Below are 15,243 nucleotides of genomic sequence, written 5' to 3' on the forward strand. Positions count from 1 at the left end.
CAACATGCGGAAAATGAATATAAAATTTGTTTGTAGCTATAGCATATTAATCTTTCATTAATGTCTTTATGAAATCACAAATGCAGCTATTTTACAATTATTAAGTGAGTGTTTCACAGCTGTAAGATTTAAATGATGATTTTATTTTTTTGTTCAGAGAGATTGTATCTTGTTGATGGACTAGCAAATAAAAATGATAGAATACCGTGATCTTTTATTGTAGCCTTAATCATTGCTGTCCTGCGTTTCATACAACTGAAGCCAAAGACTATCAGCCCCTGGCTCAGTATCAGTGGACTTGTGGCATTGTGCTTGACATCATTTGGAATGACCTTGCTGGGTAACTTTCAGGTACTTTGTTATCAATTTTCTTGTTTATTTTTTTCAATATTTATCTGTTTGGAACCCATAATAAATGAGTTTCCTTGTATTACTATTCTTTAATCTCTTGATTGTAATCTCTTTAAGAGCTATGTATTTGTTTAAACCTCTGTCTGTCCAGTTTGCCTTTTTTAATATGTTAGGGCTGTATACATAAACAATAATATTCCTATTAATAATAATAATAGCCCTGAAGCAGTAACAAAATACAGTTAGTTTTACTTACAGAATAATGGATACTGCAGCTCACAGTGAATTTCAAGCATTCTTGAACTTCAACTATAACCTTTGCTGAATCAGTCACATTTATTTATATAGATATTTTAGTAAACTGCAGATGTTTAGGCATCCCTCCCATTTACATTCCGAAGTTCCCCATTCTGCAGAGTAGGGAACAAACTTAAGGGAAAAAGATATACAGTCACAACAATAATTAACAATTAATCTATGTTAAAGTAAGAATGAATTAACAGAAACTATATTTTACAAATAATTGTATATAAAACTCCATGGGGACACTATCTGTGTGAAGTGTGTATGTTCTCTGCATGTTTACATGGGTTTCATCTGGGTTCCATGAGCCAAAAACATACTACTAGGTTAATTGTGTGTGTATACTTTATTTCTGTACTTGTGGGGACACTGACGTGTTTACACACCAACAATGTGGGGACTTCATCTGTAGTGGGAACACAAAATATCCCCACAAAACTGACTCAATCCAGGAGTCCTTGCTAATATACCCAGCATCAAATTCTGGCATGTCCCAATGAGTCACGTTTGTCTGTCAAAATTTATGTGTGTGTTTATGCCGTTGAGGGGTACATGTGTGCACTCCATCACCGACTGTCAGTGGAACTGCAGGTCATAGACACATATGATTACATATCATAGGACCGTGAGAGTCCTCAGTGCAAAGGAAGAAAAGGGGATTGCAGCTTTCTGGGAACCAGAGGGAGACCATCAAAGCTTTCTCCTGCCAAAAGCAAGGTAGGAACAATAGTGTATGGCACTGCCTGTTTTTGGTGGTTCTGATTATAGCCTGAGGAGCAGTGGAGCTGAGTGACCCTTCAGAGAAGAGTGGTTCAGACACCAGCAACAGCAGCGGTGATGTACCATTGCAAGGTAGCGGAAAAAAAGAAGGAACAAAGAGACTTGTTCTACACACAACTATTCTCTACCTAATGACAAATGTGTTTTAAACACAGAAGGGCGAAACTCTGATGCAGTGGCCGTCCAAACATGTTCCAAAAAAAGTGATAGATCCAGAGCATATAACAAAAAGCATTACTGCCTGTACTATGAGAAAATTGTCTCAAAAATAGCCTGCTGTATTGAGGCCACCATAACGAGACTTAAGTTGCAAGAACACTTACATTTCCCAAACACTTGCATGCAAACAACCGGAATATTACATTGTTCCTGAAAGGTTCATGAACTGTGTTGCTTTCCAAGGCTTGTTTGCAAGAAAATACCTGTGGTGACACATGAAGAGATGTAAGCTAAACAAAGTCCCATCTGGTGGTGGGTTGTGGAAGCTTTTGAATGACATGACTCAAGATTAAATTTTATTCACAATTAAAAATTACAGATGCATCATGCAAATGGGTAAGCATCTCTACAACTCGGTCGGATCAGATGTCACAAACATGAGTACATCAATCAGAAACTTAATGACATGGGAAGGCTACTATGACATTCCAAAAGAGCTACCCCTTTGTAAAAGATGGAAGAGTTTGGGGCAGCACAGTGGCCTAGTGGTTAGTACTTCTGCCTCACAGCACAGGGGTCATGAGTTCGATTCTGACCATGGAGTTTGTATGTTCTCCCTGTGTTTGCGTGGGTTTCCTCCGGGTGCTCCGGTTTCCTCCCACACTCCAAAAACATACTGGTAGGTTAATTGGCTGCTATCTAAATCGACCCTAGTCTCTGTGAGTGTCTGTGTGTGTATGTCAAGAGAATCTAGACTGTAAGCTCCAATGGGGCAGGGACTGATGTGAGTGAGTTATCTGTACAGCGCTGCGGAATTAGTGGCGCTATATAAATAACTGATGATGATGATGATGATGAATTTACCATTCCATCAAACTTTCTGCATGTAGTTGATGCTACAACAATGAAACCGGTACATTCAAGACCCCTTGCTGGCACTGAAAGTCAGCCATGGCTTGCAAAGGTTTTTGAGCATTGTGGAATGCCAAGTAATGAGGGAGGACTGCACTGCTATAGTGTAAAATGCATGCAACTTTAGGAAGATCTATGACTATCATGACTATGAGTCAAAATGGAATATACCTCAGCTCTTACCTTTCACTGAAGATGTGAAAAAGATGCATTTTTATCTCAATGAGAAACAGCAGGCTTACCACAGCAATTCATCCACAGAGCCTTCACTTTAAAACTGCACATTGCTTGCATAGGTCATCCTGGTACAGGAGATCTTATTCAGTTGAATAAGGAAAAGAGAAGATGCTGTTAATAAAGTTTTTTCCAGCGATGCTTCGTGTGTTCATGAAGATATTTCCCTAGTGTTTTTCGAGTTTGAGAAGAAAGCTCTGCATTGCGCTAGGTCTATTTATAGTATTAGGGGATATTCCCACGCTGACGTGGGAAATCCCTAATACTATAAATAGACCTAGCGCAATGAACTAAGTTCATTGCGTATCGAAGCTTTTACACTGTAGAATCTGTTTGCGGTGGCTCTCTTCGTTTTTTTTTTTTTTTTTTTACTCAATCATGTTCCGGCTGGGATAATACAAATCTGGGGCCCTCCTAGCTGAAGAGAAGAAGACTTCAAGCAACAAGGGGGCCCCCTGGCCAAGAAGAAATGAAGACTGCAAGCAACAAGGGAGGCTTTTTGCCCAAGAAGAAAAGACATTAAAAGCAGGGACTTTTGGATACAAATAATTTTTGGACTTTTCAACCCGGACTTTGGGAATTACAAATTTACTTGTTCAAGCCTGACTATAGGATACAAATTTCTTTGGGACTTGGTTGACAGCCATTTGAGGATTAAAATCTGCTGACAACAGATGAAAACATCAGTGGTAAGTATATGGGCATTTATTATTTTTAATAAAAAATATGTGATATAAATGGGGGTGTTTACTGTCTTTATTGTGGGTTTATTGTTTTATTAAATGTTGTGGTTTTAATGAGGATGTGGTGGTTTATTTAACGTTTTCTTTTGTGAAACTACAGGTCCCAGCCAGCTGTGGGTACTTGTGGTTTTCCAAGTGCCAACATGCCCTGGCTGCCATGGGTATGCTGGTGCTTGTAGTTATACAAGTATCAGCATGCCCACACTGTTTATGGCACCCTGGCTGGCTGGGACTTGTAGTTCCACAAAACAAAATGTCATCCATTTGTTTTTTTACACTTTTATCTCCGTTTATTACCCTACACACACCGCCCAGGGGTGTAGGAAGAGCCCTAGTGCTTCCAACACTGCGCTGGGTGTCCCTAGAGGGTAGGCCTGCTCGTTTTTCTTCGGCAGACCCCACTCACTAGGGAATCCAGCCCAGCGGTGAACAGCCTGGGGTTGGTTTGTCATTATGGCAGGGGGACCCCTGCCGCGTGCCCCTCTGCAATAGTGCCACCAATCCCGGCTGGTTTGCCTAGTGCTTGTTCAGTGAAAATCGGGGGACCCCACGCAATTTTTTTCCCCAATTTTCACTGACCAGTAGTAGTCTGGCAGCACTAGTGTTAATAGTGAATAGACGGGGGACCCCAGGCTTTTTTTTTTTAAACTTTGAGCTATTTTTTACAGTTTTGACAGCTGCCGGACCTCCGGCTCTACAGCAGAACAGTGTAACAGTGATGGGTTTAGTAATCTCGCAGCTACAACACAGGAGAGTTAGCCAAACACGGGAGTGTTTTACATCTCAGCAAAGCGCTAGAGATGACCAGCGATTTTGAAGATCAGGGTAAAAATCACAGCTTAATACATTTGATACTTTTTTGACTAAAATCGTGGGTTATCCCACAGCGATTTTCCGCGATTTTAACACGCTGAAAAAAATCGGCCCTTGATACATTTACCCTTAGGTCTTCCTTAGTTCTACATCTATATTGTTTCTGCATACAGCATAACTATTAGTAATGCTTAATTCTCTAGAATTCTAAAACCAATGAATGAACTCACATTACTATTTATTTCTTCTTTCTTTTACCAGTTAAAGAGCAATGAACTTATCCATAACGTTGGCACTTTCATGACCTTTGGATTTGGCACAGTAGCCTGCTGGATTCAGTCCATCCTGACATTTAAAATAAATATAAAGAAGGAGGGAAGAAAAACTGGAATCCCCAGAGTTATATTATCAGCAACAATAACACTCTGTGTTATCCTCTGTATCCTTTTTATTTATTAGGAAAATGCACCATGTGCATCTATAGTATATAGAGCATAATATAATAAAAACCTTTTTACAACTGACGTCATTTACTTGCCCAAGATAGTTAGTTTTTGAATGTTAAGAACGAGCCCACGAATGTTTGTAATCTATCATAGGATGGAACCTTGTGAGAATCCAAATAAATATACTTTGTTCCATTGCCCTCAATAGTAATGACCTAAAGGGATAACAGTGTTTAATAGGAAGGACAGTATGTAAATATTTCATGTAACACTTGGGAGAGATAAGAAGGATTTGGTGAACGAAATACAGTAGCACATACAGGGCCGGTGCTAGGGTCCGTGGCGCCCTAGGCACATTTTCAAAATCGGCGCCCCTACCCTGCACATTTACAAAATAATGGGTAAGTGTGCGGGGTGGGGGCGCCGATTTTGAAAATGTGCGTCTTTTCTTACCTTAACTTGCCTCCTCTCTGCTCCGTCTGCTCCTCTCCACTCACTGACGGACCGTGAGGATGATGTCACGCCCGACAGTCAGTCAGTGAGTGGAGGGGAGCAGACGGAGCAGAGAGGCGGCGGTGGTGAGCAATAGTCCCTCCCCCCCTCCCTGTGGATGTATGTGAAGCTGTGCGGCGGCCGTGAAAGGTATGGTCAGCGGTCGCCGCATAGTTTTAAAGGAATTTTTAATCTGTGGCGTCCTCCAGGCGCCCTCCAGAGCCCGGCGCCCTAGACAAGTGCCTAACCTTGCCTAATGGGAGCGCCGGGCCTGAGCACATATCATAAGTCACTGAAATAATCGTGGCTTAAAAGCTCTGGACCTGTCATCATCACATAAAAATGCACTGGTATGTTTAAAAACAACAGTTACTCACAGTTAGATAACTTTTAGGTCAGCTCCTATTGTGTTTACTTCAAAAAGACAAGTTTATATTATCATTATTATAATTATTGAAGTATAACTATTAGAAGATGAGGTACTCTTACAAAGTGTTGACGTATGATTAATAAATATTATTTATTATTCAGTAGTTTTGCAAAAATAGGATAGTGGGGGCACATACTTAATGGCATGTAGCACCACATTCTGGGTTGTGACCAGCAGGATAAAAAAAGCCTGAGATAAACAATGTTAGCCATGTGGAGTTGCAAGAATAAATTATACCTATAAAGCATTGTTTAAATTGTCCTTCTGTGCAAGAGCAAAAGTTACTAATAGAGTACCAGTGAGAATATGTAAATTGTTTGAACAATTCTCGTTAAATTTACATACATATTCCAAAGAGCTTACAATCTTATGATGAATATTTATAATAATGTCATCTCTCCAGTTTTGGAGTGAAAGTGTTGTCTGTGGTATTTAAATCCTGATTTTGAGTCACCAGAAAGATGGATTTGCAACATTTCTCTATAATATCCTCTCATTTAAGGTTTGTCTTTTAGGGCATGTTAACACCTCTCTGCTACATTTTTGTAGGCAACCATGTTGAATTTAATCCATGGTTTTGATGCTTTTAATAATGTATTTTTGACACAATTGTTGTTTCCTTCCTACTACCATCTGTAATTGTTTTGTGAGACACTTTGTTATTAGAACAGTATCAACTGACTTTTGTGTCTCCACTATATATACTTTAATTCTTTCTCTTCTCTGTTTTCTACTGTTATGTACTGTATACTTCTGCATCTCCTCTTAACTATCTGCTTTTGTTATCTCTCTCACCTCTCTTAGCCTGTTCTTGTCCCTGTCACCAACAGAAACGCACTCCTGTGACATTACAGGCACAAAAGGACCATGCAAAAAAGAATGAAAAGTATATATATATCTACAAGTTAACCCGTGCATGATACTCATGCATTCTAGTCAAATCAAGCTACTTAAGGTGTTAAAAAGGTTCTTGTCATGCATTTGGGCCATAGCCCAGGCCTTCTCAGGGGAAGAGCGTTACTTCCCGACGCAAGCGCCCTTTTTTAATGTGGTTTTGTCCACATGTCACCACCTCATCATTTCTCTCCATCACCTCATGCTTCATCTTTATCGCCACATCTATCCAGATGTCTATCCAGACACAGGGATCTCTCTCAGCGGTCCTGAGTATCACACTCCTCTCACTCTGTCACCCCTGGCAACCACTAACCACTCCCCACTGTCACCCCCGGCAACCACCAACCACTCCCAACTGTCACTTCTCCTTCAAGAAATATATATATTTTTTAAATCTTTATAAACACTTTTAACAATTAACATTAAATTAACTAATTAAAAACATCTTAGTATACCAAATTTCAGCCCTTTCTGAGTTTTTTTTCACACACACTAAGAATTTAGTAGGTCAGTGTATAACTCCACTCAGCAGGTGGCGCTGCAGCAAATTTCAGCCCTTTCTGAGTTTTTTCCCCCACACACACTAAGAATTTAGTAGGTCAGTGTATAACTTCGCCCAGCAGGTGGCGCTGCAGCTTGGTTTTTTTTCCCACACACAGACACATGCCCCTAGGCTTTTATATAGTAGAAATTCTGTACATGAGCTATTCATGATTTTTTTGTGCACCCCTCTAGTTCCAAGTATATATTTACTGTGTGGGAAATAGGTCAAGCCACATTTAAGACCTTCAATGCAGCATTAAGATATTAATATGCAGAGGTGTGAACTACACCATTTGACACAATAGGTTTTGTTGGGTTATCTAATTCATGAAAAACACATTAACAGCAGATAAGTGTGAATATGCCCATGGCATTCTATAAATTATTTGCAATTTCCCTTTTAGGCTATTATTGTTTCTACACTGAATTACAATGTTTAATAAAAAGCAGCCGAATGAATATCATAATATGCATAGCTTTGTTGTTTCTGAGTAATTAATATATTTGTTATTTTCCTCTCTTTGATGTACTGGTCGTATCTTCTAGGAGAAAAAATAAGGTTCATGTCTCTTAGATATTAACAAAACTGTTGAAATACTGATCTCATTTGCATTTGCCTGCAACATTTGTCATGTTTTACCAGCAGTGGTACCCCAACCGTACCGCAAAGCAGAATGTCGTCCCAGCTCTGTCCTTAGAGTATAAATTATACAAATAAAGTGCAGAGCGACAAAGCAAAAGCGAATGTGGAGATTGTATCACTGACACTTCACACCTCTGCATATTGGCCTGTTCTGCTGCAAAACTCCATCCATGCAAAATTTTGCCGCAATTTTTCTCAACTCTGGAGACAAATGCTGTAAGCCAATGATAGCATAAGGTTTACATTATTTCTCAACTGTTCTAGTATATAATGAAATTCAAAAGTACAGAGAATAATTGAGAACAGAATATTGACGTAAGTTTTAATCTCCAGAATGCTTTGGTTTTCTAAGGAAACTGTGTCCTGCAATAATTTCATAAGCTAAAAATGTAACATTGCTTTCATAATATTGTATACCGTATTTGCCATTTTCTTTACATCTACTTTGCACAGATTTCGTCTTGGAGTGGAATAAGTTTTACATTTATGCACCAAGAGTTCAATGGGTGCTAGTTATGTGCTTTGTAGCATTTTTTGGCACTTTGGCCGTGGAGTTCAGACACTGCAGATTTGAAATCATTTGCGTTGAGAACCAGGAGCACCAGGAGATCTTCCACAGCATGTCTGAAAATATGTCCGACATGTCAGAGTACCAAACAGATCAGTTGTAACATGGACCCACAAAACTAGCCATGTGCATGGAAAATATGAACTGAAACATTGTTTCTACAACTTCAATTAAATGTGAAAACATGGAAAACTACTACAAAGGACAATCCATATGTAAAACTTGGTTTCAGTGTTACACCAGTGTTCTTTTTCAAACTAGGATTTTTTATAGGGGGGCTGGTAAAATTTCTTGCCTCTTGTATTATATGTTAAAAAAGTTAAGGACTGACGTGCTATATGTGCTTATCGGCCCAATATTCTAACACTATCCAAAGCATTGCTGCATTTTTGCACAGATTAATACATGTGCAAATATATAGGTTATTTTACCCTGCACAGAACTACACAGACATGGGTGTGATTCAATATGATATGATACTGGCATAACCCTAATTAATTCATATCTCACAGCTTCAATAGGCATTGGTTTTTATTAAACACTAATGGAATTCTTTTCATTGTTTGTTTAAAATTGTGATTACTCTTTTAAAGGAAAATTAGCAGTTTAGAAAAAAAGTTCCCTATATTGAAAAGAACACATAAGAATAGCAAAAATGATACATTGTCAAAATATCAGATATTTTAATGTGTTGTGCACGCCTCACTTCGGGTGGTGATGGTGCTATTGTTGATTTTACTACTAATATGGCAGCTTTGACCAAGCACTTATAGATTTGCAAAAGCATGTATTTATAAAAATCTACATGTATGCACCTTATGCAGCTAAATTTAAAACCTTGAAATGTAAATGAAAACAGTGGGCTACCCTCAGCAATGTGAATATTTGCATGCCTTTTCCAGTATTCTATAGACTAATTCTTTCTTTCTTTTAAATCACAAATACAAATGATTACTATTTTAGCTGTGCTGAAAACACTGTACTAATGGCTACTTGTAGATGGTAACAGCAACCAAAACATTCAGATGATTTACATTTACTAAAAATTCTTGTTTTGTTACCTGGTCATGGCCATTTTGTCATCAATATATATATCCATCCCCTAAATAAACATGCAATGTGTCTGGTTAACATGGCACAAAAACATAAAAAAAATATACAAGCAGATGATATAAAAAAAAAGTTTATATTTATAGAGGTATTTTTGTATCCAAAGATCACTATCTCTTTTATCCATAATTGGCAGTAATGTTTATGTTTATACATTTAAGTACATATATTTCTCTTTTGTTCTATTTTAGTTTTAAACCAAACTGTGAATTTGTTTTATTTCCAAGTGAGTATATTTGGTGTTTTATTACAGCTACAGCAAGTTTGTTTGGCATATAACTTTCTTTTTGTAAAAGGCATGTATCAAACTGGAGCAAATATTAGCAGAATAGCTTCTTTTATTTTATAGCTTTTTTCCATGTTGTTTTGTAAAATAACTATATATTCTATGTTATGTTATTTTTCTCATTATTAGTAGGATATGAATAGAATATATTGAAAATGTAAACATAAAAATATAATCATAAAATAACACAGCAGCCATATTAAGTTACTGCGTAATAAGGCTCATTTATAAACGTGCAAATTATGTTTTGTGACTTACGGGCCTACTTTTGCCCAAGTGCACCCATTTTCACCAGTAAGTATATCATCATCATCATCATCATCATCATTTATATAGCACCAGCAAGTTCCATAGTGCTTTATAGTTGGGAAGATACATAGTAATAAAAAAATACTGGGTTATACAGACAGACAGAGAGGTAAGAAGGCCTTGCTCGCAAGCTTACAATCTATGGGATGAATTTGCGGTTCAAGATGGCCGCATATATCAGTGAAAATGTTTGCACCATCAGGGTTGGGTTGGTCAGGGGCTTGCCTACCTTCGCACCCACGTGCACAAATAAGATTATGCTGGAAGAGATTACATAAAAGAGATAAAGGGATGGTGAAGGTGTATCAAGGGGGCATTCCCTGCTTGTAGGCAGTAACATAAGCATCCTCAGCGATCACCTCTGAGGTAGCAGAGATTGGGCCTTGTTCTATACTCTCAATGAGAAGCCTTTAGCACCTTCTATGCTCTCTTTATATAGGAGCATTAATAGGCGCACATTGAACATTGTAATAAAGCATTCAAACACACAAAATTAACACATGTAATAAACATAGCCCCAATATCCCCCTCACTCATGATTTACCTTAAAAAATAAATTACGCTAAATCTAGCTAAAAAACGAAGAACCTAGAACGAAGGGTTCAGTCCTAAAGTTGTTTTAGACTGGACTTTAAGGTGACATTTTCAATCATTCTACCATGTAAATCAAAACTTGGTTGCGATTGATGTTACCGTGGCAGTTCCAAGGGCTAGGAAGTGGAGGTGCACCTTAAAACAGCCCTAAATATAGGTGCACTGGTGCAAATAAACAAATAGTCCGCATTTTTTGTGGTCCATGAATGAGCTTTAAAGTTATGATATGGCTCTAACAAGTTATATGGAGTTATGATTTAGGTATAATGGCTTTTTCTTCAATTCATGCATTGCAAATCCACCTTTAATCTGTGTAATATACCTGCACAATCATTACCAACTGCACACAACAGTGCAATATATAATATTAGCATATCATTCATTAGTGTATATTAACGGTAGTCCCTATGCCTTACGCATGATGAATTCAGGAATTATTCAGAATACACACATATCTATCTATCTATCTATCTATCTTCTACTTAAAATGCACAATATGCCAGCAATGTGTTGAGTTTAATATTATTCAAACTGTTCATTTTACTTTTACTTGAAGAAATGCCTCTTTTCATTATATGTATTTCTTTGTGCATCTTCTTACTGTGCGTACATACCTGCAAACATTCCTGCTTAGAAATAAAGGACAAGGCTCACAATGTAATCTAACCATTCAGTCAAAATCTGCCTGAACCACATCCAGTTTGAGACCAGGCCTTGCCATTTCAGCCATCAAATATCAGGAATGTCCCTGGAAAATGATGCATTTTGGCAGATATGGGCATATTATGGTATATTTGATACTGTCGCTACTTAGAGAGAAGTTTAAGCCATGCAACACAAATGTCATTTGCTGCTGCTTTGTTCCGGTGCAAAAGTACTTTTTTACGGTGTATGCGTTCAATGCAGCTTCCTTTGTACCTTCCAGTCACACTTTATACAGAGCAGTGCATTTCTAGGCGTAGTTCTGCAAATGTAATAAAGACATTCAAATGTACGATAGTGACACATGTAATAAGTACAGAACTGATGTCCTACATAAGGTCACATAGATCATTTTTGTAGTAACAACAAGCACAATGTGAGCATGGCCCTTATTATGCATGAAGCAAATAATTAGGCACATTTGCGCAGAATAAAATATGTTGCATAACCACATATTTTGGTGTTATTTACCCGTAGTGTCCAACTTTCCTCTATTTAAGCAATATCAACAATGGTGCCTGCAGATAACATGTAGGTATTACACAAACTTTTTGTTGTATTAGCGTTAAGTAATGAAATGCAGGTATGGTTAGATTTATGTGTAGTGAGATCTCTACAACATGCACCATTTGAAAAGTGAATGATAGTTTCCCCTTTTCGCAATAGATAAAATATAGACCAAATGTCTTTTTAACAACTATAAAATAACATTTTTGTTTATTGTTTTAGTTTAGACGGCCCATAATAACTACATCCATTTTTATTCAAATCACCATAGATCTTTTGACTTTCAATGGAAGTTGAAGTAAAAATCTTACTTTGACAACCTTAATGTTTTCACTATAAAACAGAGCTTAATTCAAAATTAACTGATAAGTTTTGCAGAATACATTTATTTTCAAATTTTGGTTTGGTGTGCCATTAATCATCATTCCATTTAGTTATGTCAGATATAAGCAAACAGTATACAAATAACAGATTTTAGGGGGGTCATTTGTTAACTATGAAAGTTGCGTAAATGTAATGATGTTTTCAATGATTTTTTTCTGTGCATGATATTGCTCTTGCTTGCCCACTATGCACATACATTGGAACAAACCCAATTCTGCTTTATGATGTTCATCTGCGCAGTCAGCGCAGACATTTTGATGATTGTTGCACCATGACAGTTATGAGCAAGTCGGCAAAAGTAAAATATGTTATCTTTAATTACTGCCTACTGACACCTTTAGACCACCCAATTAAGTGTTTTTTCGAAAATACTGTTAAATGTGAAGAAGCAGCTTTTGCATTGCCAATCCACACTCCACAGTTCTGGTATTAGTAAATAACCCCCAGTACCTTGGAAAGAGGCCTCTCGTTCTTGTCTATTGCCTCAAGTCAATCTTTGTGGTGTCAGATATTGTCAGCAAACTTATCAAATTCCACATACTGTCAAGATTATATTTTTAGTAAAACCCAAGATAGTCAGTGAAAGGAATAAAAATTTTTGCTGACGTTTCAAACTACAAAACTGTGGAATGCTGAAGTCTCAGTTTAGTACAGATCTATCTGGACTTACAGGGTGATGCCTTGCAGCAAAGAAGTTTATAAGTTTGGCTTTACTAACAACTTCAAGTTTTTAGTTTTGTTTTTAATTAAAATACAAATTAAACACCACCAGAAAATAAATAATAAATACATGTTTCTAGGCTTATGCATATATTTTTTTCTATTAGAAATATGCCATGTAAATGTTGCAAGAGTTGCAATGCAGGAAGGAGTATTAGCGCCACCATGTGGCCAGAATGCACTTGGTATAGAACATTTGTATTCAATGGATAAAACTGTGAAATATGATAGTTGTTATATATTACATTGTAATACACTATATTTTCTTTGAGCCTTTTTTCATTTTCATCCCCACTGCGCAATGATCCGATTAGTGTCATCGCACAATGGGATTGAGATAATGCTGTTTGCACTATCAAGTCCCACCCTCTGATGTGCAATGACACAAATTGCATCCACGTGAAGCAGAGATGGGGCCTGATGTTGCAAATTCCAGGAGAGTAGGCAAGTATGGTTATACTGTTCTTGGTTAAATTCAGATTACTGATTAACAGGACATGTGGGTATATTATTTTACCTTATGAAACATAATAGGAAGTACCAGTTGAATCTTACTGCCTGCACAAATTTAATTCAATTGGTTTCCAAATTTGAGCCAGACACAAATGAGGAAATGTATGGAACCTGGTGCAAAAAATAAAGGTATTGCAATCCATAGCAAATTATCAGATTCTGTTATTTTTCCTATAGCATAAAAAATGCCATATAAATGTATGTTTTATTATTAGAGATATAGGTGTTTGTTATGATTTATCCTCCTAAAATGTTGTTGTAAATAAGTAAAATAATTGTTTTCATATATTTTTATAGTTCACTGTATTATTTGTGTTGTCAATTTTATATTCATATATTCATTAACAGGTCATTTGAAATATCAAACATCAGTATAATATGCTTTAGTTTGAATAACTGTTGATGTTATAAAAAAATAAAGACACATTTCTTGGCAATCTGATGTGTTCCTCTTAATTGTCACCTACCACTTTAACTCTTTCAATTTCTATTTTTAAATGCAACATTAATGCTTTCTTCAGTGGGACCTAACTTGTAAATATAATAAGTAAGAGTAAGAAAACATGAAATAAAATGCATAAGAAAAGTTCACAGGTAAAAACTGAAAGCATATATGGGGAACATATTACCAAATAAATTGTAGAGCAAAAAGCAAATAGCTGACAACTGCAATGTTGAGAACCATCTACTAAATTGGTGGATTATATGTGACCAGGGCCGGATTAACCCGAGGTCTAACTGGGCTATAGCCCAGGGGCCTCGGGCATCCAGGGGTCCGGGGGCGGGGGCGCCCCCAGCCCGATCAATGCTGCTGAGCACTGTCACTGTAGTCCTCCGTCCCCGACGCTCAGTAATCTGCTTACTGAGGAGATCTCGCGAGTGAACTCTCGCGAGATCTCCTCAGTAAGGAGCTTACAGCGCGCCGGGGACGGAGGACTACAGTGAAAGGTAAGCGCTTGGGGGGGGGCCCTCACGGGGTACGGGAGGGTGGCGGCGGGTGGCTCACATTGGGGGCCTCACGGGGGAATGGAGGCGCCCTTAGCCCAGCGGCCTCCATTCCCTTAATCCGGCCCTGTATGTGACTCACAAAACAGCCATATGCATGGACTGTTGTTTTGTCTAAAATGCTAAAACAGTTAATATGATGATCTCAACAGAGTGGGCAGATAATGGCACAAACCATAGTCATAAATATAGGGAACGGGGCATTAGAATTCCAGGTGTATACAACTATTGCCTCCTCATCCATTGAAGTATGAGGTACAGTTTTACATTGAATAAAGATTGGCAATCTTGACTCCCTGTAGTCCCTACAGGAGCCCATTCTATTATCTTTATCACAATGAGTGACATCACTGATGACATCACATTCAGTGGCATTACCGAGGACATAACTAAAAATAACTAAATACAATAGCTAAAAAACACATGTAAGACATATAAAGGGGTAGTGCCTACAAATTCACACCTGGTGTAGTTGATCTTTTCTCTTTTCTTAGCAATCAATTGTGGTGAAAAATAATCAATGTTCCAATTCAACCAGCACAGGTAGATTTTCAATTTGATACATATTTTCCTTTATTTGTGATTTTTTTAAAAGTAATCTCTTTGGTTGGACAATTTTTAATATGTCTACATTTAGTATCTGTCGTTATTTACATTCAAGACAAGAGAAGTTACTTAACAAAGGGGAGGTCAATTTTCTTACTGATATAATTGGACAGGATATTAATAGCAAAAGCTGGTTGGACCACTTAAATGAGTTAAAACTGGTTATATAAAACAAATTAAGATATATTGGAAC

The 15,243-nt window shown here is 37.5% G+C and overlaps 1 protein-coding gene across 2 annotated transcripts in view; it reads left to right on the forward strand.

The window, feature by feature from the left end:
* The window catches only part of TMEM150C (transmembrane protein 150C), a 147,053-nt gene extending 133,249 nt beyond the window's left edge, over positions 1-13,804 (forward strand). For both annotated transcript variants that reach the window (XM_075204548.1, XM_075204549.1), the window contains 3 exons: positions 224-351; positions 4,557-4,734; positions 8,200-13,804. In XM_075204548.1, coding sequence (XP_075060649.1) covers positions 224-351; positions 4,557-4,734; positions 8,200-8,417 — 524 coding nt within the window. In that variant the 3' untranslated portion in view covers positions 8,418-13,804. The remainder of the gene's footprint in view (positions 1-223; positions 352-4,556; positions 4,735-8,199) is intronic.
* The last annotated feature ends 1,439 nt before the right edge of the window (positions 13,805-15,243 follow it).

The sequence above is a fragment of the Mixophyes fleayi genome, chromosome 1 (genome assembly GCF_038048845.1).
Source record: "Mixophyes fleayi isolate aMixFle1 chromosome 1, aMixFle1.hap1, whole genome shotgun sequence".
Classification (NCBI taxonomy): domain Eukaryota; kingdom Metazoa; phylum Chordata; class Amphibia; order Anura; family Limnodynastidae; genus Mixophyes; species Mixophyes fleayi.